Source organism: Colletotrichum abscissum, assembly GCF_030869225.1.
Source record: "Colletotrichum abscissum strain IMI 504890 chromosome Unknown Scaffold_2.1, whole genome shotgun sequence".
NCBI lineage: Eukaryota > Fungi > Ascomycota > Sordariomycetes > Glomerellales > Glomerellaceae > Colletotrichum > Colletotrichum abscissum.
Genome location: NW_026850098.1, coordinates 1,411,835 through 1,435,418, shown reverse-complemented (window position 1 = coordinate 1,435,418; position 23,584 = coordinate 1,411,835). Strand labels below are relative to the sequence as shown.

The 23,584-nt window shown below is 51.6% G+C and overlaps 8 protein-coding genes across 8 annotated transcripts; 4 read left to right on the top strand and 4 right to left on the bottom strand.

Moving 5' to 3' along the window:
• Window positions 1-1,386: 1,386 nt before the first annotated feature.
• CABS01_01166 (uncharacterized protein) lies at window positions 1,387-3,558 on the top strand (the record flags this gene model as incomplete). The annotated part of the gene is made up of 1 exon (XM_060534546.1): window positions 1,387-3,558. The coding sequence occupies one exon, from the start codon at window positions 1,387-1,389 to the stop codon at window positions 3,556-3,558; it is 2,172 nt and encodes a 723-aa protein (XP_060401624.1).
• Window positions 3,559-6,877: 3,319 nt separating this feature from the next.
• On the bottom strand, window positions 6,878-8,565 carry CABS01_01165 (cytochrome P450; the record flags this gene model as incomplete). The annotated part of the gene is made up of 4 exons (XM_060534545.1): window positions 6,878-7,302; window positions 7,366-7,971; window positions 8,021-8,306; window positions 8,356-8,565. The coding sequence occupies 4 exons, from the start codon at window positions 8,563-8,565 to the stop codon at window positions 6,878-6,880; spliced, it is 1,527 nt and encodes a 508-aa protein (XP_060401623.1).
• A 2,951-nt stretch (window positions 8,566-11,516) lies between these two features.
• CABS01_01164 (uncharacterized protein) lies at window positions 11,517-11,813 on the bottom strand (the record flags this gene model as incomplete). Its single annotated transcript, XM_060534544.1, has 2 exons — window positions 11,517-11,665; window positions 11,735-11,813. The coding sequence occupies 2 exons, from the start codon at window positions 11,811-11,813 to the stop codon at window positions 11,517-11,519; spliced, it is 228 nt and encodes a 75-aa protein (XP_060401622.1).
• A 783-nt stretch (window positions 11,814-12,596) lies between these two features.
• CABS01_01163 (uncharacterized protein) lies at window positions 12,597-12,713 on the top strand (the record flags this gene model as incomplete). Its single annotated transcript, XM_060534543.1, has 1 exon — window positions 12,597-12,713. One exon carries the CDS (start codon window positions 12,597-12,599, stop codon window positions 12,711-12,713), a length of 117 nt encoding a protein of 38 aa, XP_060401621.1.
• Window positions 12,714-16,380: 3,667 nt separating this feature from the next.
• Window positions 16,381-18,185, top strand: CABS01_01162 (uncharacterized protein; the record flags this gene model as incomplete). The annotated part of the gene is made up of 3 exons (XM_060534542.1): window positions 16,381-16,405; window positions 16,457-17,077; window positions 17,137-18,185. The coding sequence occupies 3 exons, from the start codon at window positions 16,381-16,383 to the stop codon at window positions 18,183-18,185; spliced, it is 1,695 nt and encodes a 564-aa protein (XP_060401620.1).
• A 1,899-nt stretch (window positions 18,186-20,084) lies between these two features.
• On the top strand, window positions 20,085-20,477 carry CABS01_01161 (uncharacterized protein; the record flags this gene model as incomplete). Its single annotated transcript, XM_060534541.1, has 1 exon — window positions 20,085-20,477. The coding sequence occupies one exon, from the start codon at window positions 20,085-20,087 to the stop codon at window positions 20,475-20,477; it is 393 nt and encodes a 130-aa protein (XP_060401619.1).
• A 35-nt stretch (window positions 20,478-20,512) lies between these two features.
• On the bottom strand, window positions 20,513-21,692 carry CABS01_01160 (uncharacterized protein; the record flags this gene model as incomplete). Its single annotated transcript, XM_060534540.1, has 2 exons — window positions 20,513-21,221; window positions 21,277-21,692. 2 exons carry the CDS (start codon window positions 21,690-21,692, stop codon window positions 20,513-20,515), a joined length of 1,125 nt encoding a protein of 374 aa, XP_060401618.1.
• A 705-nt stretch (window positions 21,693-22,397) lies between these two features.
• CABS01_01159 (uncharacterized protein) lies at window positions 22,398-23,329 on the bottom strand (the record flags this gene model as incomplete). Its single annotated transcript, XM_060534539.1, has 4 exons — window positions 22,398-22,571; window positions 22,634-22,760; window positions 22,827-23,267; window positions 23,319-23,329. The coding sequence occupies 4 exons, from the start codon at window positions 23,327-23,329 to the stop codon at window positions 22,398-22,400; spliced, it is 753 nt and encodes a 250-aa protein (XP_060401617.1).
• Window positions 23,330-23,584: the final 255 nt, after the last annotated feature.

Here is a 23,584-nt window from a genome sequence, read left to right as displayed (position 1 = left end):
ATTGGTTGAAGTAGCTGCGCGGCAACGCGTGACGTATCTTGCGAGATATGACTGGCGCAAAAGCGACAGTACTCTTGCAGGAAGGGGGGTATGAGCCTTCACAGAGCCTGCATCGTCTTGCAGGAGACTTCGAATCCTAAAGGGATGTACTGAGGTGGAAGGTCGGTGCCAGGCTGAGAGGAAGAGTGTGAGGAAGAAGATCGGTCAACGGGAGAGCGTGAGACAGGAAACGGAAGACGGAGAACGACGAGAAGAGGGTGTGACACGGCACGGTTGCCTTTTCTTCCCGAGTTTACCCTCCCAAGTGACTGCCACAGTATGGTCTATGGACCCGGGGTCGATAAGCCGAATGAATGCACTTCATTATCCATCGAGGATTTCCCACCGTAGGTACGTGGAGCAAAGTGGACAAGAAACAACGGCGGCCCCAAAGGCTCGCCTTCTCCTCTTCCAGTCCCGCGAGGTGGTCTCACAGATGGCACCCGCTTGCACACCCTGGTCTCCGTTCTGTTCATTGTATGGTGTGCAACCCAAGAGACGCCACCCCTGGCTGTATGAAGGCCCGAAGAGGTTGCTGGCCGGCGGCGGTTGGCTCGCGTGTTGATTGAAATTCTGTACCGGTACGAAGTGATTGGAAAAGAGACAAATGGAACCAGGCTGCGCTTCTTCGTCCCGTTGTGTTTTGGTGTGGGATGACTTCCCACCAGTAGCGACGACTGCTCGACTTGACCCCGCGCTGCCCGTGTCCACCTGCCAGTGGTGCCAGTGGTGCGCGGTGGTCCTTGTCACTGCCTGGGTGGACCGCCGAGAAGAGCCCCCCCACGGAAGCTCGGGCTCATTAGCTGTGGTGCTGACACATATCGGGACTAGCGTCGGGACGGCAGCAGCTAGCTCCGCAGTACGTACTCTCGTACCCTCCTAGAGCACAGATAGGTACCTGGTTGGTCTCCGCTGAACGACTGGGAAGGCACGAAAGGCACAGGAAGCAGATGCAAAAGGGGGCTAGCACACGGGAGGCAAGTGGATCCGCTTACCGAGAAAGGCTCAAGGGGGCTCTTCCAACGGTGTTGCTCGTCTCGGTCAGCACCCATCGTTTTGTTCCCACGTTTGTTGCATTACTGCTGCTGTTTAGGTTGGTGCTGCCTCTCCTGCTGGCCTGCTTCTGCTGGCATGCATCCGTAATTAGCACTACCTTGCCTGAAGAAGGTGGTGACTGGAACGAGCCGCGTCGACTACGCCCACAACATTCTCAAGTCGAGCCGTCACATCCTTCGTTCGAAATTCATTCCAGCGACCGTCGACGACGAACTCTCCCTTTGTCGCATAATCAAACCCTACCAAGCGATGGAACTATTCCACAACCAGTACGCACCATAGCCTCTCTTCATGGCTACGACCGAAAGCCCCAGACGACGGACCTCCGCCACGAGTTTGTCAGGGGATGCCGAATGCCACGAGCATGCCATTCCATCCGAAGCAACGACTATTGATGCTAGCTATTCCGAAAGCGTTCAGCTCATGCCATCACCACTCTCACGATCATATCCACCACCACCACCACCTCCTCCTCCGACGTTGACACGACCAAATTCTCTTGGCCCCTTGATGGCAGCCCCATCTACATGGCAAAAGCCCGATGCGTCACAACACCATGCTTCTCAATTCTCAGGCCCGAATACACCGCGTCCTCTATCCCATCGGGCCAGTCACGGACACAAACGACCTCACCCTCCGCCTCCGCCTCCGCAGTCCCGAGGACCGCGGCCACCCGTTCCCGTCATGCTCCTTCACCCACCACCACCTCCGCCGCCGCCGCCGCCGTCAAACCTCGATGCTGCCTTCAGGGGTCGAGGGCTGGCAAAGGTTTCGATGCAACGCAGCCTTTCGCCGTCCATGTCTCTATCATCAGGCTCATGGCATCACGAATACACTAGCTCAGACGACGACACAAGCTCAGTAGAGGCAGATTACTTTGAACAAAAAAATCGCGTGGTCTTTCCACCGCTTATGCCCACTGTGCAAGATCGTCAGGTATTTGAGCGAGAGAGGAAACATATCACAGACTCTATTACGGACAAAGTCTCTCGGCTTGAGAACTCACGGAGCTCCGTACCCAGCCTCGTCGATTCTGATGCGTCTTCGGTGGCGTCCATGGCATCCCTGGACGACGGTGTACAGGAGCTATGGGTACAGATGAAGCATCGCCGTCAGCGGGTGAACTTTCTAAAGCAGGACATGGCTGGCCGGCGTAAGGTTCTTCGGGACCTGCGTCGCAGAAAGGATGAAGCCGACAACAACTTCATGAACATGTTGCGCCCAATTCTTGTCAAGGGTCGGCGTGGTCTATCTGCAACATCTGACCAAACGTTGGAGACACGATTTGCCGAGATGCAGGCACTTCGAACGGAATACCACACCTTCGAAGTTGACTACGAGGAACTTGAGGTCTCGCTAGATGAAGAAGAGGAAGGCCTCAATAATACCGAGACACGCTTCTTCAGCCTTTTGGCCGCTGGTAGCAAGAGACAACCCCGGCCAAGGATGCGAGAAGAGGATTCCGAGGATGACGAATCTGAAGAACAACCTGATATACCATATGAACTCACCGGTATTTCCCGCCACGGGCCTTCCGACGATGCCCATCCGCTTTGGCAAGACCTTGTATCTGCCATCGGGGACTTGAACAACGCCAAAGAAGAGTACGACGATCTCCTGCTGTATCACAGGCAATACACGTACAGCATGGATGTTAAGAAATCGACCGGGATGAAGCCTAGCGCGGAAGAAGTCGAATTCATGGACGAATACCCGGAAGAGGAGCGCGAGAAGCGGGAGGACATGGATCGCCTGACAGAAGAGGTTTCCAGGCTGAAGCGGACTTGCGAAGAAAATGGTGCGATGAAGAAGCACCCGTCCTTTGAAATCGCACACGCTCTCGACCCAACTATTGGCGAAGACATGGCGCTCGACAACACTCCCCCAAGATCTGGATCCCTGGCCCATGGCCGGTTTTCCGAACTCTTATCTCGTCCAGACCATGTACTGCGGCCGGAGCCGGTGACTGCCATTGAGGAGGTGAGGCGCGCTGCGAAGATCAACGCGGCGGACCCGGCTACACTGCCGCAGCTTCGAGCGGCTCAGAAGGAGCTGGGCATTTCTAGGCTGATTAGCGAATTCAAGGAAGAGGACAAGTCGGATTTTATCACGCGGTGGCTTCTGCAACAGCTGCGTACTTCGCCAGTTGCTGTTGAACTTCTTTATTCAACGTTCATACACACTCTTCGGCTCAGGATTGGCAACGTACACAAGTGGCAGCAAGACGTTTTGTACCACTGGTGGAGAGACGGTGCTGTCAAATCGCCGAAGGAATTTTTTGGCCCGCTTACAGGGAGTGGGATGGTGTCTCCGGGGCGCGAGGCTTCGCCGGAACACACGTCTCTTCCTCCGGAGCGCGAGGTGCGCATTTCTGCACCATCGAGAGCGGCGACGGAAGACTGGTCGAGTGGCAATCGTCGCATATACCCCGAGGAAGCGAGCCGGTCGACTGAAGTTTATTGATCTTGCCTAGCGAGCGCGTTTGTTTGCTTTCTTCAGTTGGGATGCTGCTGTTTTGGGTTCCAGATCCCACATGTTATTGCCTTGGAAACAGACCTGGCATAAAGGATGATAGACTGTATTTTGGATTGGAGCGATGGATCTGCTTTGTCTGGGCGGCATACTGATACCCTTTGAAGACCCAGTTTTGATGGAATGTAAAGATAACCGAGCGGGCATCTTTCGAGCTGATTGAGATTCAAGGGGTTACCAATACCGGATTATTTTGTTTTGGGGGCATGCTGTTCTATTTCTAGTTGAATACACGTACGGGGGTGGTTTTTGCCTATCTGCTAATGGTGCATCCCATTGCCCATGACAAACCTGACACCAACGAGCAATTCAGTCTTGTCTGGTTCGTATCGTCCAGGCCAGGCCCGTTCAGCCGATGTCTGACGACGGTCTAAGGTACCTAGTGCACCACCTCATGTTCGAGGCTAGCGCGCGGGAGCGAAAAAAAAGACAGACGAACCCCACACTAATCATCTCGGGACGAGCCATGTCGACGAAGAACGGTCCCGTCGCTCGCTGAAATTTGGCGTCAATGTGACAGGTGATGTACCTGGTACATTGGCACTATCGCGCGACGGGTGATGCACTGCGTTCTACAACGGGTCTGATGCGGAGAGCGGAGCAGCAAGCGCGAAGAGGAGGAGAACCTACCCAGGAGAGGGGGAGGGGGGTTGGATGGGGTGGGAGGGCAGGCACCGCGCATGTGATTTACACCGATGATGCGAGCTAGGTAGCTATCGTGCCATTTCCTATCCCACCCCGCTTATGGAGTACCTTTTGATGGACTTGTCTGGGTCGAGGTGAGGGGGAATAATACGTGATGGTTCTTTGTTTTATCGAGCGTACCGCTACGGACACGGAGTACGTGGTCCCCCAAGGCTGGAGGAAAGGTTGTGGCTGTCTGTCATACGCGGCAACCATTTTCGAAGTTCTATGGTATGCATGCGCGCATGCATATCGCGGAGGTTGTTGATGACGCAGGTTCGGGACGTGGATGGGCGTCAGCTTCAGGTTTTGCGGGATTGGAATTCTGGAGGTGATGGCGCGGTGGATTCAAGTCAGCATTTTGGAATTCGAGTAGGTAGGTTGGTGAGGTAGGTTATAGGTAGCAGAAGAGCTACTAGGGAAATGCGGCAGAGCGACGAACGAATCAAGCTTGACTTGTAGGGCTGAAAATGACGGTTGGAATTTGTTTCCAAACATGGATTTTTGGAAATTCCAATTCCTCTTTGTTTCCTACGAGGTACCATACCTGTCATACGTCAAACTACCGTATTGCCCTGAGCTGACCTTGTCTTAGGTAACCAGGACTTTTCAAACGAAGAAAAAAAAAAAAAAAAAGGAAGTACATTATAGGTTTTGATTTCATCTATCCGTGAGTAGTGGTACGTAGGGCAGCAGGATCTGCGTCTGATGCTGCCGTCATGGTCTTTTTTTCTTGGGGGGGAGTCATCGGATGCGTCACTGACAGGAGCTGGTCCGACGGAGGAGACAGAAGCACGGAATATCCAGGGATACACAAGATTGGAAGTTGTGAGTATGTATCTTTCTAGGTGTCTACATTGCCCGGCGGGGAGGACAGGAGGGTCGCAGCCTGCTCCCACGGGGTGACGAATGCTGCACACAACCTTACCTTACCTTACTAAGCCAAGGCAAGGCAGGCTGCCGCGCCCGTATGCAAGTCACCTCCCGCAGTCAGCGTCGGTTAAACGAACCTGCATTGCCCATCCTATCCTACGGACAATACCCGAATGCTGTATAAACGCAGACACATCGTGGCATGCCCTGCAGGCCTTTCTCGAGTAAACGCTACGACGGCCACAGACAGCCCTACGGAGAGCTATGATAGACTGCTCGGTACTCTCTTGATTTGCAGGGCATGGTTGGGTGAGTAGAGCCTGTTCTATCCTGTCCTGCCTTGTCTTGTTTTTGGCACTGGTCCTCTTGATCGAACCTGGCGTCGGTTCGGCTCATGTATGAGAGCAATCCGTATGGTAAGGGGTAGCCAGGTCGGCCGTCGTCGAAAGGAGGGAAACCTTGGGGAGAAAAGTCCCTGCAGGTAACGAGGGGCGGGAGTGGCTTGACCTTGCTCGGTGTGTGCCGCTACGCCCTGCTTCAGATACTGGAGCCAAGTAAGTAAGCTAAGGTGAGGTATCCGCATCTGTAGAAAAATGACTGGATAATGATAGATGAATTAGAAACAAGAAACGGTTTTACCCTTTGCTGGGTGAGATTCGAGTTCGATAAGGTAGGTAAAATCCGAGTTCGAGATTCCCCATGCCGAGAGCATTAACAGATAACCTTAAAAACGACGCGGCCTCAAGGCTAACTAAGTAAGGTACGTAGTCTTAGTTTAGAGACCGGTAGCCGGACCAGGTGCCCGCTACACACAGACACAAACATATAATATAACCACGACCAACAACCATGATGCACTGAAGACGGCAAAAAATGGAAGCAAAATGAATGTACAACAGCATAACATTTTGAACACGGAAAAATCGGTACACATTGCAAAATGAATGCCTCGTGGCGGAATCGAACCGCCGATCTTCTCATGTCACTAGGTACTAGTGAGACGCTATACCACTTAGCCAACAAGGCTTATCCCGTTGATGACTGATTCGGCTGGGTTTGCGCTTCAGTATGGAACTCGCTTGGATCGACTCTTCTCTCTAGCAGGCTCCCGCATCTTCAAGCTGCTTAACGATGCCTAAATCCTCGCGGGACTTCATATGTTGAAATTCTTTTACTTCTGTTTTTGTTTTCATTGTTGCGTAGTGATCTGTCCATGTATGCGATCACTCCGGACCCTCGCCTCCGAATGCTAGCTGATACCACAACGACAAGAAGGTTTACACCTCAGCCATCATCCGCTATTGCCATCGCTGTGCTCGCTTCTAAATGTTGTCCATGTCCACCCGCCTTGTTTTCTTTCCGCCCAGAGCAATGATCGTTGATGATAGTTATGTGTCTTTTTTTGTAGCTAATATACATATGTTTGGTTTGGTATCTCCTCCACGGGGCGGCAAAGCAAGCCTCCAATTAAAAGCCTATCCAAGACTCCTCTGGAGCTCCAGGCCCCGACGCCGGTAAGGTTTTGATAAATGTGTATGTATGCGTTATAACCCGCGTCTGCTTCCACGGGGGTAATCTGTTCGTTGTTGGTTTTGCGGGTGGCTGTTTTCGACCACCGGCTTCATGATAAATATGGTTTTAATGCTTTTTTAGATGTAAAATGCAACTCGGCACCCATACATGACGTCGGGCCTCACGCCGCAGCCGTTCGCCTCCGGAACAGGACCTCGGCATTCGGGTCAGGCGACTTGCTCATCACCATTACCATCGGCTTCGGCCTCGTCTCTCCGTCCTTGAGCTTCATGTCGTAGTTGAGCAAAAAGTACGCAAGCACCATCTTGATCTCGTTCCCGGCAAAGAAGCGGCCCGGGCAGGCGTGCTTCCCGGCGCCGAAGTTCATGTTGGTATCGCTAATGCTGGTGAACTGCCACCTGTTTGCGTCCTCGTCGGACTTCTGTCGTAATTTGAAGAAGCGCAGCGCGTCAAAGGTATCTGGGTTCTCAAAGTATCTCTCGTCGTGCGAGATGCCGGCCTGCGGAGCCAGGAGCTTTGTGCCGGGCGGCAGGTGGGTGCCGTCGGACAGGTCAATGGGCTTGACGACCTTTCGGATGAAGGAGGCTGTTACGTGTTAGTGGTGTTACCCTGAGGGTGAAAGCTTGGTGGGCCTGCTGAGGAACATACTAATATTACCGGCGAGCCGCTGGGTCTCCTTCATGAAGCTGTCGAGCTTCTTCAGCTTCGCCATGCTCTCCTTCCTCGCCCAGCCATCTTCCACTTCAAGAACTTGATGAGCTTCTTCGCGCAGCATGTCCTGCACCTCTGGGTGTGCTGCTAGGTCGTAGATGCAATCCGTCACCAGGTTATTCGTGGTGTGGATCGACGCAGCTGCGAGGATGAGCTGGAGGTGCGCCTGGGACCTGACGTCTCTCTTCTCATCCTCTGGGAGGGCTTCGACAAGCCACTGAATCAAGTCGTCGGGAGACTTTTCAAAGCTAGGCATCTCCAGGTCCCTTAATCTTTCATCGATGATGGGCTTCAGCATGGCGGTAGCCTTGTCAACGTCTTTGCGAATCTGCCGCAACTCCGAAACTCCATACTGCGCAATCGGTCGGGCCCACTCCGGGAAGAGCTGCATCTTCACGACAGCGACGAAGACGTGGATGGCAAAGTTGATGCTGATATCCATCCACTGCTCTTGTCGGTTGACATCGGGGCCTACGAATGCCCGACCACTGATCCGTGCAATGGCTCGTAGCGCGAAGGGTTGGAACTTTACTGGTGTCCATTCTGGGACGTGTCAGTTGGGCGAGGCAGAAAATCTGACTGACGGACTTACCCTTGCAATTCGGAAACTCAGTGGCGACAACGTACTCGAGCTCACTCTTGAGCTGGGGCACAAGCCTGGCCAAGTTCTGCGACAGCTTGCACCGCACAAGTGTAGACAGTAGGTCGGCGTGGTTGCCGAGGGTGAAGTTGGTATATCTGCTCAACATGGCCTCGTCGACGGCCTCTGTGGCGCTCAACACCTCTTCTGGCAAGCTTCTCAACTCGCCAATGAGTCTTGCAGGTACAAGAACCTGCAGACCTTCTGTCGCTTTAATCTGATATACAGTGTCGCGGAACTGAATTGGTGTCAGCAATTGAACGATATGGACTTCTTACGCATCATACCTTGCCATAGCTGTCGCGAATCAACGTCTCGGCGTCAAACATCCACTTCGTCTTGGCGGCCTTGTAGAAGGGCATGTCGGGAAATCTTGGCCTTCGCGACTGGAAGAGCCAGGCTACCACTAGCATCGCGCTGATGGCAACGTAATAACTGATGTGCTGGCCACCGGGCACCACCCGGGGCAGGTTGAGTTCCATTGGCATGGACGACATGGTCGCTGTCTGGTTCATGAGGTGTGTTATATCGGCGCTCGTGGGCGTCGTATGTGGCTCGAAAAGAAAGTAGATGGAGGACTGTTCCTCAAAACAAGTCTAAAGGGTATCGATCCAGCGCCAACGACAGGACAACGCGAAGCCCCGAAATCAAATCGAGTCGGTATTATGAACAAGTAGAAGTCGTCTGTGTGAAGAGACTTCCCGAGGTGGAAAGGGAAGTGTGACGACTTGGGTATGTCTTCAAGACATTGGCCATTAGATGAATAGATTGCCAGCCGGACCTGGTGCGATGTCGATGATCCAATGATGGCTCGAGTATTCGGAATTAACAAGAACAAGTGACGAGTGCTCCTAGTGATGAATGTTGACCCAAAGCCGAGTTGCTGTGACCGCGTCCCGTTGTCTGCTTCCCTGTCGTTCAACCGTCGTCCAGCGTGTAGTTGCTTTTGTCGACTCTCGAATGTTTCTCCTACAAAGCCCCAAAAGTCCAGAGAGGAAACAGAGCAGGAGACAGGGCAAGAAAACGGGTTGGAGGAGATAGTGAGTGTAAATAAGAGCGAAAAGAAGGAAAAGAAAACAAATGGAAAGAAAAAGAGAGGAGTGAAATCGGAAAACGATGCTAGCCACGCATCGTAGCGGCGCGCGCGCGCAGGCACAGGCGCAGGTGCACACACCAGAAACACAGACGAGATGCAACACAGGCAAAGCAGGGCTTCCTGCTTGCCTCCCGGCACCAGGGCAAGACACAACACAAGGTGACAAGCCAACCCCGACCTCGAGTCTGGCTGGAGACCCAGTCAAGGCCAGAAAGGGAGATTTCAAAGTCGAGGACGGGTAAGCTTGACCTGGCGCCTGGGCCGGGCACGAGTGAAATTCGGAGGGTTTGGGAGTTTGGACCGACTGGGACGTGATCGACTTCTGCTTCCTTGGGCGTCGAGGACTCGAGGGCGGTTTCGCGGACTTGCCAGGCGCATCTGAAACATGGATGGTCAACAGGAGTCGTTCGGGAGCTGCCACCTCCGGATTTTAGCTTGCTGCCACACCCGTGCCTCAAAGAAGAGCCCCAAACATTTGCCGCTGATGGGCTGGAGCCTGTATTGGAGCCTGCCCGAGTGACGGATGTTTGGATTCCCATAGTCGTCTGTCGTGCTGGCGTCCCTGCGTTGGATAGATCACTTGATCTAGTACCCGGGATGGGCAATCCGGGAATCTAGCGGTGACACTGGTTCAAGAACTTGATGAACTTGATGAGGAAGAGAGGATGCGACCGGCACATGCCAAAGCGTTGGTTATACCTAGGTACCTTACCTTGATCCGTGTTCACTATGTACCTTAAGTGACAACCTATTACAATCAGGCAAGTACAATCAATCAATGGAAGCTTGTATCTCGATTGCTCCGCGCCTGCCCTGAAGACTGAAGAATAGAGTGAGACAAGCGTCTTAGGTAATCCTTCCCCTTTAGCAGGGGACACCTCCTACTCTACTTTATTCACCATTTCTAAGAGTATCACCAAGTATCTTGCACATAATCCTGCACGGACGGAATACTTGCAGGAACACCCATCAAGTACTTGCCTACTCTGGCACGGATGCAGGGGTTCCTCTCGGCTCGCTTACTGGCCGAGACGCGCCAGAAATTGTTAGTGTAGCGCAACTCCTCCACATTCATCCCATCTCCGACCAACTTCTAACTTCAACCCACCCAGACACGACGACCACAGCAGCCAAACGACCAGAGTCAGGCCCTGTCGCCCTCTCCTTCTCGAAGCGCCGTATCTTTAGCTTTGCAGTAAGCTTCTTCGCTGCTGCGTCGTCCCCTTTCCCTCACTCTTGGATCTCCCTGATCCCGCGCCCCCCCTCACCCCAATGCAACGTGTCTGGCAAATCCGAGATTCGATATCGCAATCAACCTATAGATCTCCTACGAGCCAAGCCTAAACTCTAAAGCCGCCCGCGTCAAGAGCCAGACAGGCCCTCCTTCACCAACTTTGCTCTTACTGAAGATACTATATACCTTATACGACGTATACGAACCCATTTGAGCCGCCTTCGACACCACCAAACAACCGTTGTGACGGCACCCAGGCATCCCACCACCAACACAACAGCCTTGTCTCGGATCCTGCCGCTGGGTGTCTCTTGAGGACGCCATGGTCATGGGCGTCGCCATCTCCGTCTGGGGCATTCGTCATTTTTCGACACACACCCCATTTCCATTCCCTGCAATGCATCAAACCTGCTCGCTGTTTTCTCCGTGCAACTGATATCATCACGGCCTCTTTCTGCATCCGACAACCAGACCAAAGTCAATGCTCATTGTCAGCACACACAATGTTTGCGCCGCCATGAAGAAACGCATGGCCTGCCAAGAATGATGTCCAAGAATAGGCACAGGGTTCATCCTCAGCTAGGGCAAGATTTACCGACAGCCCGCAATGCTTAGCTGTTTGCCTGCCTGTCATCGTCTCCGGCCGGTTCCATCCATGCATGCCCAGTAGCGGCCGTTCACTGCCGCCGGGAAGGCAGTGCACAAAGATCGCCTGCAAATCTGCTACCGGACTTGGGGAGCAGGCGAGGCCTGCTGGTGGCCGCGCGTGCGATGTGTGGCCCCTCTAACTCTGGGACTAGCAGGACGAAGGAATCGAGAGGGGGATCTGCATGGGAAAGCTACCACACCAACGACGTGCCTTCCCGCAACTCTGAGCGCGTCCGACACGCAGCCACGTATAACAGGCAAGGAAGAAGACGATAAACTTACAACTAACTCGCCCTTGAGCCACGGTCAGCCCTGGGAGAACATGATTTTCTCTCAGCCTATACCCAGTCGGCGTGGCTCTCGTCTTCCTGCCCATGGGATTTCCCGCCCCGCCTCGGGTACGTCGATGCGCTGGCTCCATGTTTGGTATTCGAGACGGCATGGTAGCTAGCTCTACAGAAACCCGTCCTCTATCCACCACCCATGACAGAAGTTTCCTTGGATTCGCCTGAACGGCGTTTCTCTGCCAAGACGGCAGCCGGCCAGCACACCTCGAAAGTCGGGTATAATGCGAAGCATTTGGAAAATGCGGAGATGGAGCCGACGGCACCGAGGAGGACTGCGTGTGCTCAGCATCGTGTTTTTCCATTGCTCACGATGGTGGCGACTAGAAACACATCTCGCAAACCTGAGAACAATGCGGCCCGGGCACTATCGATCCGCTTAACAGCCTCGTCAGATGGTCCAAAGCCGCCGCTGATGGGCATTGTTGTCCAGTTCCGGCGTTACCACGCGCGAAATCCGGCTGATGTTTGTTACGCGCTCCAATCTTCGCACTGACCGGACCGGTTGGGGACGCCCATTTTGTCTGGCATACGCGGCAAGCGATGAGCCTTTCCACAAGTGGAAATCCAACCGAACGACTGAACTTCCACCCATCTGAACCCGATCCCAATTGTCGAGCGACTCGACCGGACGAGCCTGCGCTGGCCATGACCTAGGAGCATTTGATTCTTTATGACGCACCTTGTATCGAATACCAGGCCACGAGATCGAACGACGGTAACTAGTGGATAGACGAACAGAGGGCGGGCATTTACGATCACGATCTGGTCTTAATGTAGAGCGCTTTTCGGGCCCAGAAGCAATCATTCCTTCAGCCAGTCCTATGAATAGCCAGACTTCGGTGTCAACTCCCGAAGACAATGTACACACCATCTCACTGACCACCAACCATCATCTACCTCGTTCGTATGACGTTGCTCACTGGCCGGCTAGCTATACGCTATTTGGCCCTTCTCACAGAGCCGTAAAGAGCCTAATGCTTTTTGACTCTTCTTACCACATACGCGGAACCGAAATAGGCAAAAGGACAGACAGCATCGCTTTCGTGTTCAGCGAAATTCACCATCACAGCAAACGCCCCAGTTACGCGCGACAGCAAAAAGCGAAGATGCGGCCAGTGTGGATTGAACACACGACCTTCAGATTGATTGATTGAAGTTTTCCGGATCAGATCCGCTTCAGTCTGACGCTCTCCCAACTGAGCTATGTCCGCCACGATCTTCGGACTGTGCTGTGGTATTGAGCTATATATTGCAAGTGTGGACTGGGGCTGTCTCCACCCCACAACTTGTCTCTTCACTGGACCCCTCCAACAGTACTAACAATCCACAATGGCAGTCTCTTCATGTCTCGGATCAAGCTCACACAATTGTGTCACACGAGTAGAACACACTTCATCTAGCACCAGGACTCTGGCTGGCTGGCTGGCTTCTGGGGCCTAGCCATCATAACGAGTCAGCACATCGCATACAACGCATGAATTCGTCAACTTGCCCTAAAGCTTCATGTTTTCTTGCAATATCACAACGGACCTACTCCGCGCAATGGCGCCCATGGGTACGCAGGTCATTGATCATGGGTCCCAACTACCTTGTCGTCTGGAATTTCGGTAGACCAGCCCGCCCGGAGACCCTGGACCCACTCACTCGCATCCGTCCTGCCGGGTTCCGCCTAGCTTCCTGGAGATTCCTGTCGTCGACAACCCTGCCCTAATCTTGCGCTTGCTCGCCGATTCTATCATCAATCAATTGGTCTGGTGGTGTAGTTGGTTATCACGTCAGTCTAACATCTCGAGAGTCCTATAGAGCTTCGGCTGTTCACTGAAGGTCTCCGGTTCAAGTCCGGGCTAGATCATACCATGGGCGATTGGTTTAGTGGTATAATGACCGCTTAGCATGCGGTAGGTCCTGGGTTCGATTCCCAGATCGTCCATATTTTTGACGCGATTTCCATCGCGGGAGGTTGAACTTTTGCTTAACTTGTCTTTGGTGTTGTTTGTCTCAAGATTCACATTCTGACGAAGGTATTTCGGGTACCTGCCGAGTCTGTGTGGAGCTGACTCAAGTCCGGGAGACTGACTAGCAACAGGTCGCTTGGGGAAACATTACCCGATGAACTGGTTAAACTTGAGACCAGTTTCTGAGTTTGTGACTGGACCCCGAGCTCTGTCTCATACCAGATACTGAAGTTAGATGTGTCGTCAATGCTTGACAGCAAACTTATCTTGGGGTTTCCGGGGGTTGAGGCGAACGAGTAGGACTTATGGGATGTTCCAAGAATAAGAATCCTCTCAGTGATTGCTTGCGACAAGATCCTACCATACTCACGATTTCAGCTAGTGGAGCGTCGTATCTCTGATCCGCGCGCGCCTGACTTGGATGCTCAGGAACCAATGCATTAAGTGGTCAGGATGGTTGGCCGAAACACCAGGGCGGACGGCCAAATAGGCAGCGGGAATGCTGGAAGACGCGAAAGAGCAACCATCTTCAGCAAGCTGTATTCCACACACTTTCTGAATCCCAAACCGGGGTTCATCAAGCCTTTTAACGGCCTGTGTGCGATAATTAGAACATGGGGGACGCGCGTTCGACCGGTTTTGTAGATCATTTCACGTTTTCTTCTTTGGCTTTTACTTCCTCGGAGAATTATTTTGCGTTCGTCGGGGTTCACACCCAACTTTGGACGTCGATAGGCACGCGGGCAGATAGTTTTGCCCGCATTGGTCGGATGGCGGACATCACTTGATGTTTGTGCTGGGAATAGAAATGGTGGTACCTGGTTTGCGGGTTTCGACCCCGTGGCATGCTTTTCTGCCTGACATTTCCACTGAAGCTTTTGAAACCTGGTCGCAAGGCCCGAGGTCGAGACTTGAGAGTGTTTGGCGGGAATAAGAGAAGACAAGCTATCAAACACATTCTGACTTTCTTCGAGACGTATTAATGGAGGATGAAATTGTCTGCTTAGTATGGAAAGTGAAGCTTTGCGCCGGCGTGTAAGAGAGTCCCAGCTTGGTGGCAAGACTAGCTACGTCGCATAGTGGCTAGTTGATAATGAGCTTGGTGGTATCGATCAACAGAGCAGCCTTTCGGTCGAAAGTTGTCTGCTACGAGATTCCACCAGACCAGCAGAGGTCAAGAAATTAAACCAGATCAATCTCTGGAAGATGTGTATCTAAACTCACACATTGCCCATAGATACGCTGGCACCGCCCACCCATATGAAGGGGATGATCTCAGCTAGGCAACACAGAAAATCTAGAACGAACAGTCGTCTGCTCCCTCTTCAGACAGTACAAAATCCACCAGTCTGAAGGCATCTGTGTCTCTGTCTTGGCAAGCGGGATCTCTTTCGAAGTTCCATGTACAATCATCCCATCCGTGATACCCAAACTTTTACTGAGCTTTGGCTCCTAGTCGGAGTCAGGATAGGCTTTGCAACCTGCATCCTCTGACTCGTTCTTTTGCCTCTGTACCTGCCACTGCTACTTCCCCATTTCCCCTTTCCACTGGGTGTGATTAAGGGAGTCGTGGTCGGTCATGGGTCGAGCCGCATCCGTGGACTTGTGAGCCCTCGGACTCTGACCTCAGTTGGATGATTATCTATAGTACGTACACCGTTTCGCCTCTACTGACTGGCTGCGCAAACTCGACCCCAATTTGGAAGGGATCTGTTGATACACACACCGGTGAGCAACGCCTTTCGGCTGACAAGACGCTCAATAATCGCATGTTGAACTACGTAGTGGTATATGAAACTTGCAAGGAGAAAGTTGGTGGGCAGAGCCTACAATTCATCCGTTGGGTGTAAGTCTGTAATATATGGGGCAGTGAAGCGTTTCCCCCTCGGCCCGCACTATACTACCAGATGTAGACGGGCCGTACGTGACGAGAGGAGAAGGGTTCGTTCGACATGGGTCCAGACCGCCTTCTTAGTCGACCTTTCTGCCTAGTATTCTAACAGTATCTTATCAGTCTTACTTCCGGTGGCTAAGAAAGATGATTCAGACTATGGATCCGGTTACTATTGTCTCAAGGGTGTGGGGTTTGGCGTTGTGCTGGAGGGCTAGGTAGGCGCGGGCCGCTGCGGTCATGCTTTCTTTTGTCTTCTTTTCTCTCCATTTCTTGACAGTATTGATGGGGGTTGGCTCAATTAGGATACTTGCAGTCTCAGCTGGAGGTGATAAGACTTGCAGATGGGGCGATTTATGACTATTCATATCGACTATTTGCTTGGTGTTTTGTTTGCTTCAGGGTATATCGTACGCTTCAGCCAATCAACATGGAGGGCGCGCTGTGATTGAGGAAATGCGGTCCTAAATTGAGACGGGCACTGGTAGGGTCGGTTGATAAGGGCCTGAGAGTTGCGTGGATCACTGGCTGAGATGCGCACACGCGGTGATGGTATCTTTGCAGGATGCTATCCCTTCTGGGTATCGCAAGATCCGCCAGGCTACAGGGAACATAGACATGATCGTCGCCAGCTGAGCGGCAACGTAAGAGTCCAATTAGCGAGGCCAAGTCTTGCAGAACGCATACCACTTATGGTGGGGTTGAATTCAAAGACATGCAGTCGTCAGGATTCCACCGATGTTCCAATCCCGAACTGCGCGGCCAAGTAATCTCATCACGAGAACCCGGCCTTTGAGGCTTGCTGACGATCACTAGAGCAGGGGCATTTTCAGCTCAATAACGTGGATCGTTTTGAGCTACCGGTTGGCCCACAAAACATGCAGCTTTCAGGTTGTTGGCATTCCCTTTGTGTTTTTTTTTTTGGCGAGAACTGATTGTAAAGAAAAGGAAGGACGTCGTGAATCCACCGAGACTAGAGACTAACGCTAATCGTCACCAAGACAGGCATCAGATGCCATAACTTGTGCCTGTGCCATGCGTCACGATATAAAGTCCGTCCCAAGACCAGCCGCTGCCGTGAGTCGTGAGCGTAATTGAAGTTGGGAAAGTCATTCGCGAATCTCTTCCTCCAAGCTCCATCATGCCCAACAACTATGTGCCGTTGAGTCAGTCCATCACTCCATTTCTATTTCGAAGTACCTATTAATCAAACACAGGTCGCGAGCAGTTTTGGGATGGGAATCGCGAAATGATTGGCCTGACAGCCGAGTATCAGACTCGTGTTGAAAAAGCCGTCGCCGAGGGCTTTCTGAAGAACGGTCGCAGCCATCCATGGAATCCCACGACTCCTCGACCAAATATGCCCAAGTTCTATATCATGAACTTTGGGTCACATCCTGTTCAATGTGGAGTGATTCATGGCGAATTGAGCATCAGGGAGTTGTTCGAACATTTCGAAAAGGCGCATGACACTAATAAGCCTTTCAGGAGGCTCATCATACTGGAAGATTTGGATCCGCGGATGGCAGAGATGCTCGGAGTCAAGCTAAACATACCGCCAGAGTTTTGGCTTGCCCATTGCGATGAAACGTGCCGACTAAATCCGGTTGATGGGATCCGAAATAGACAAGGACGATCCAGGTATTGGAGAGTTTCTGTTCCACAGGTTCGAGCAGCGCCTACGATGGTAGAGCAAGAAGAACCCGAATACGTAATCGAGGCAGGGGCTTTCAACCGGTTTAATGTAGTCCTCCCTAAAAACGGGGCCCTGGGATCTATCGCATTCTACAGTCTCGTTTCTTTCTGGGGCATGCCGCATGGTCAGGATGGCTGGACAAGTGAGTTATCAGACCCCCAGACCTGTCTCTCGAGCGCATCTAATGATACTCTCTTGGAGTTGTTATCCTTGTGGATCCCCGGCAGACAACCCTTCGAAAGCTGAAGGAAGGACGGAAGACGGACAGGATCAGTCTGTCGGATATTAGATACATCCGATTGCATTTCACCAAGGAGGTCATCGTCGGCGCCAATGATGCACCACTCGTCGCTCCACATGCCTGTGTGATATACGATCACCTTCGCCTGGCATACGATAAAAACCTCGATATCATTTCCGACCTGGGGGATCCCTTTGTTGCGACTGTTCCTGTCCGAAACCTCATTTTCTCACTCTGGGAAGAATTCGCCTGCCGCCATCAGTCGGACCTTTACGACGAGCTCTTGTATGACGAAGCTCAATGGAGGGACTTTAGCAGCGCTGCAGCTGTAAAACGGCTAGAAAGCGACTTTGATACCGACGGCAAGGCCTACCAGCATATTGTCAACGAGGGACGCACCATCCGCAAACACAGGCGTATCATGAAAGACATCAGAGATTGCTTCCTTGCCCCCGACGTTGACCAATGGGGAGCAGATTCTGGCATTACCGCTTTGACATTCGGCTCAGTCAAGGATTCTACTCAAGGACAAGGCCCAGTGGAACATTGGCAAGGCATAGATCACACCCAAAGACAAGTCGCGATGGAACAAAGACGTTGGAACAAACTCGACGATATGATGCAAGAGGTTGAGAGGACATTTGAAACATTCATGGATAACTTTGCGAAGCGGGCCGATATGCAACGTTTCTTTGTAAACAATCGACAAGCTCGAAGCGCGGGGCAATTGACAAAGCTAGCCACGGTTGCTGTCCCGTTTTCTATAGTCTCAGCGATATTCTCGATGGGAGGGGACTTCGCTGCGGGGGAGAGACTCTTCTGGGTCTACTGGGGCGTTTCCCTTCCGGTGACTGGGCTCTTGTTAATCTGGATCATCTTTTCGGTCGAGATTACCGAGTATAGGAAAAGGGTTGAGAATGATCTCAAGAAGGCATGGCCCAAGAGGACGAAGGGGAACCACCACTGCAAAAATTGCACGTGCAACAAAGGTACCGATGAGAAAGTGTGATCACATAAACTCAAGACGGAGGAGTCTGAGATTGCATTTCGCAGTCTTATCTCACTTTAGACTCCGAATGCATATATTCGTAAGGATCTGGACAGTCGCCTGAAGAGCCGGAAAGTGCAACGCTACGTAGTTACTGATGCCAGAATTGCATTATTAGAATTGTACAAACTGTCAGTGAAACCCGCTAGAATTCGACAAGCGCCATTCATACGTTGAACGAGCTCAGAAAATCATAACGACAGTTAAGCGAGAAGTCACTGGCAGCAATAATAGTGCTGTTCGAGATTGTCCCAAATCAGTAGTCTAGATCTGACCGTTGAAGAGCTTCTCCTGGAAGTTGGGGCAGTGTAATAATGAATGAACCCATATCGCAAGACTGTGACCTAACTAACCTGACATAGCCATTCTTAGTTAAGTAGCATGCCCATCAAATTGTTTTGTAAGTTGCTTTACAATTTTGATACGAAGCTTCCACGGTATTAAAGTATGCCGAGATTTCTGATATTATATGCCTTGTTTCATAAGCTTTCAGAGAAGAAAGGCCCCGAGCGGGAGAAACTTAAGTAAGACGGCTACAGAGGATTGACTGAGCAGTATTTTGATAAGCCTAGGTCTACCTGTGAACGGGTTATTGCTGAGCAAGGAAACCCGCCTAAAAACGTATTTGGGACCGAGGATATGATTGAAGGTTTAAGGTGTAGTGGGTATGCTGAAAATATTAGCGTGATGAATGCTTACTTACGTTTATAATGATAGTAGCCAGAAGAGAACCCTCGACTGGCTCGGCTCTTGCCTAGACTGGATGTGATAGTATGTTTTAAATATTGCTTTGAAGGGCATATCGGCTATCTCTATTCATTATCTACCTACGCTTCTCGACACGCGGTCAGCTGTCGGAGCAGAGACTGGAGAGCTACATGCGTCTCCTCGTTTCCCTCTACGTCCGACAAGGGAATTATCTCGGGAAAGAAGGTCTTGATTGAGCTTTGTCTCTCACCCCTACACGCAAGTTCTATGAGTTCGATAATGTTCGCACCTATTTTACGTATTTGCTACTTCAGTGGTTGGCAAGTCTTGCGAAGCTCAATATCCTATTAATGCCATGCCATCTTGCACTTGGCGATGTTTTTGGGAGGGATTTGATACCAATAGCTGTATAAAGGTGCGCTATGCTTGTAAATTCTCTTCGCTCCCGTCGGAAAGGAGGAAGAACGGTTCAATTGGTGCGGCTAGGCGAACGACGGTTAGCGGACCGCTCTATAGAAACGCGTATTAGTACTTGAGTTGCTTAAAAGGGTCGGCTTGATTTAGGGAATTAGACTACTTAGGATATTCGTGAGAATATAGTGTGAAGATAAGATGCGAATGAGCTGAAATTAAAAACGGACACAGGAGGGGGGAAGGTTTTAGGGGGGGGGGGGGGGTGGCAGCAATAGGTAGTTGAATGTAAGATTAATGTTGAAGCCATGATAGTCGGGAAACGTCGCATTTGACTGGTGTTAGATGGCCGACATCACGACGGTCGCACGTTCTAGAGGTTTCTATGGGGCCGTAAATACAACAGCTGTCGAACTAAATCTGGTCTGCAGATTGCCTCACATCCGGATTGGCTTGAAGTTTAGCATACCCGTCCTCCAAGAATAAACAGCATGCCGACCATAACGACCAGAAGTGGATACCGCTGCCCATCATCCGAGCATCAAGCGCGGGGCGGATAGGCAGACATCTCGCAGGCTGACTCCGTGCGGGGTAATTTCGTCCACACTCATAGCATCCGTCGGACAACAGCCACTTTGAACTGTTCTTGTCCCAAGACTATTCGCAGGAGACAGAGGACATGTAGCAATCGAGGAAGGCAATCTGTCATCTATACTCTCCGATCAGCATTTCAACACTCCAATGAACGAAACCGTTGCTCCTTCCACCAGCGATGACCCTGCCGTCGACATGGCAAACGATGACGATCACTCTCGCGAATCCATGCGCGACAACAACCCTCTCCCAACACATAAGCTCGAGCACTTGAAGGTTGGCGCAAATGGTGTACAGCTCCTGGTGTCTACAAAAAACCACTTGTATGATGCCAAGAACGTTGAAGGCGGCGACAGCTCGTTCCAATGCGTTGGGGCTTGGGGCGAGGGGTCTGTCCAGGAACTTGGAAAAATGGTAGTTTCGCATCGAACACATACGGACCGGCCACATAATACCCCTCCTGCAACGACTTTTCGAGGGACAGGACGGACGACGGCCTCCTTTACACAAGATTCTGGCCCATCTACGACGACAACATAGAAGGGAGTTGGCGTGTTTAATGAACCTTGATAACTCTATTTTTTCGTTTGGCTCTGGAAGAAAATCCGCAGTGCCTCTTCTGATACCGATCCGACAAATTGTATGCCTCTGTCGCCTGTGCTCGCTCCTTTCACGTTGAAGAGATCCCCCAGAGTAGAGACAAACAGCTGCTGTCCATCATGGCCTGTGCTCATGTCCTCCAATACATGGACCCCCTTGACTGCTCTTTGTGATGCGGCGTTGCATATGGCCAAACATTCTTTAGTGCTGTCGAGCTCTTTCTTCAAGCTTTGAATGTCGGTTTCTGTGGGCAGAGAAATCTCGCTGGTTCCTCGTGCCAATCGTCTCTTGTTCTCATCTTGGTGCCGGTGCAGCTCCGACACGTTGTCAGCTATCATCTGCTTGCAGTGGTCCAAAGTCGATAGAGTCATGACAGTCGCGTGCCCCAGGTCCCGGCAGGACATCCCTTGCGATGGCGGACTGCATGGAATTGGCTGAAGGCGCATGGTGTCGATGTGGGCTTGGACTTTGGCACAGATCTGGAGGCAAACCTCTGTGCTGTCCCTCTCGTTCTGGATCCGATCTATATCGGTAGTAACTGCCGGGGATGAAGGTATATTGTTTGAAGCAAGACGGCTCAACTTCTCGTTAATATCTTCGAGGTGATCCTCCAGGTCTTGTGTTGTGCTGTGGATCATGTCCTTGTACTCTCCAAGCAGCTGAATGGTGACCGTAGCAGAGCGACTGCCTCGTATCATTAGCACGCACAATACACGAGATATCTCGATGAGTGACTGACAGATTCGCATCACCTAGGGCGATAGCTATGGTTGATTTATAGCCCGCTAGCATACTGGTGAAGCCGTGTATATCGCTCTCCATATACCTCACTTTTACCCAGCCTCGGAAGCTAGTTCTCGGCCGCCCGGAATACTTAGTGCACTCAGTCATCAGCGTATCGAAATCAGCACAAGCTCGACGACATTGAAGGAGAGGTGTCTTGAGCGAGGCTAGATTCGCGTCATCCTCGATCTGGATGTGAGTGTCCAGGGACTGGAGAACCTCTTTCAGGGCCGAAAGTTCATCCAAGAGTTGCTGAACCGATCGCTGGTGACTTCGAAAGCTCTGGATTGTATCATACAGAGTTTGGCTTGTCTGTATCGTCGCCGTGACTATGGCTATTAGCGCCGAGGCAATGCCTAGGGCTTCAGCCATCGTCGGTAGTCAGGGGTGACGCTGTTATGTCAAATGGCAAGGAGACGGATTGCATGAATACCTTCAGCATTAGTCAGGGACTCCGCGCAGCTGCTGGCCTCTTCTACCTTACTGTCCACTGCATATCGAACATAAAAGTGGACCCGTCCTCCCTCTAAACCCGCGTCCTTGCTGCAGTGTACTTCCCCGTACGATTACTCACCAAACGCATACGATGCGGTGGAACACATAAAACGTTGTATGCTGGTCTTTGTCTCCATGCCGTTGAAAGGGATTGATAGTCTGTCGTCCCAAATAGCTAGCATTCCATGGCGACGAAGGAGACCAAGTGAACAAGTAATGGCAGCTGCGTCCTCGGCCGAATCGCTGTCGAACACAGTCAGCTCTTCTCAGTGGAACCTTGTAATCCCGGCCCAAATTTCATAATACCTTCCATGCCCTGTCTTGGAACATTCAAACTCACGAAATCATGATAGAGTCATGCACAAATCTTCGTCAAGAGTCTGCACTGGCATAGAGTCATGGTTTGTCATGACGTAAGAGTGCTTTCGCTCCAGCGTGTCTGTCATGTAGATGCTCTCAATGATCACAAGGAGGGGAGATGTGTTCTCGAATTATCTCGCATGGTCTAGGTAGGGTGCAGGTTGTGTTCTTGGCTCCCATACCTGGGAATGGGATGAGATGAAAATTTGACTCCGGCTGTATCTACGGGAACGGTTTAGTTATAACAGTCTTGCCGTACGTCTTCATTTGCTTTATCAGGCGCCTGTTATCACCACAATGCCGAACATCCTGAGAGCCATCAATGAAAGGCGCGATTGTACCGTTGGGCAGAATCGGCTGCTGCTCTATCGTACCATCCGCTGCGCAAAGAATGCTCTACATGAAGCATGTTAGCTCAGAAAAGCTACATGGGGACTCAGTGTTAAGGCAATAGGTACCTTGCGCATATAGTCAAGGCAATGCGGCCAGTGATCGTGGTCGTTCCAGTCTAGTCCCGGGTCGACCCCTCGATGGGCTTCTTGCAGGACGTTTCGAAATATGGAGAGGCAATGGAGTTGGTGAAACCTGTATGAGTAATCGGTCAGCATCGTGTTGCAGTGCGTTCTTTATTGAAGGGAAGGGTGTGCTTACATGGCGATGGTGGCGCTCATACCCGTGTTCCTTTGGGCGGGATCCGTGAGGTTGAATATGATGGAGCCGGAATCTCCTTCAACGTCTTCCCAGAGGCCGTCGTACTTGGGATCCAGCGACATGTGAGCCCAACTCCGACCAAAGACTGCCTCAATTTGAAAAGAACTGGATTGTGACTTGTGATGGAAAACACCGTCGGGTGAGGTGAGAGTGAATGCCACAGCTGCCAGAATGAGTGACGTGGTACAGGCGCAGTATACCAGTAGAAGAGTGGTCAGAGAAGCTAGCTTGTAGGGTCTTGCTGATATGTCTGGATACACGGTTTCTTCTTCAGAATTTCCGTCGTCTGCTTCTTGACTCTGGAGCTGAGAGTAATTGGACTTTGGGTCCATCATCTTTGTGTTTGGTGGTGGACGGATGATGACGGATTTACAGCGAAGACTGGGAGTGGGTGTTAAGGGACAATACAGCGGGGATGTCCACTACAAATACAAGTCGCCCATTAAATTTGCCTCCCCTGCCCCGCTATGCAGAGAGAGGGGGAAGACAGACAGACACGTCAAGGCCATGCTACACAGATTGCAAACGTTTGACAAAGATAGTAATCACAAAGGATACTAGCGATTACAGTTGGAAAATAAATGGCGGGAAGTTCTCATCAAATTACAGATTAGGTTTCCTAAGTCATTTTACGAGCAAGATTCCGTACTAAGTAACTAAACAGGCACCTCACGGCATTCGTCTCTACAACGAGGAGC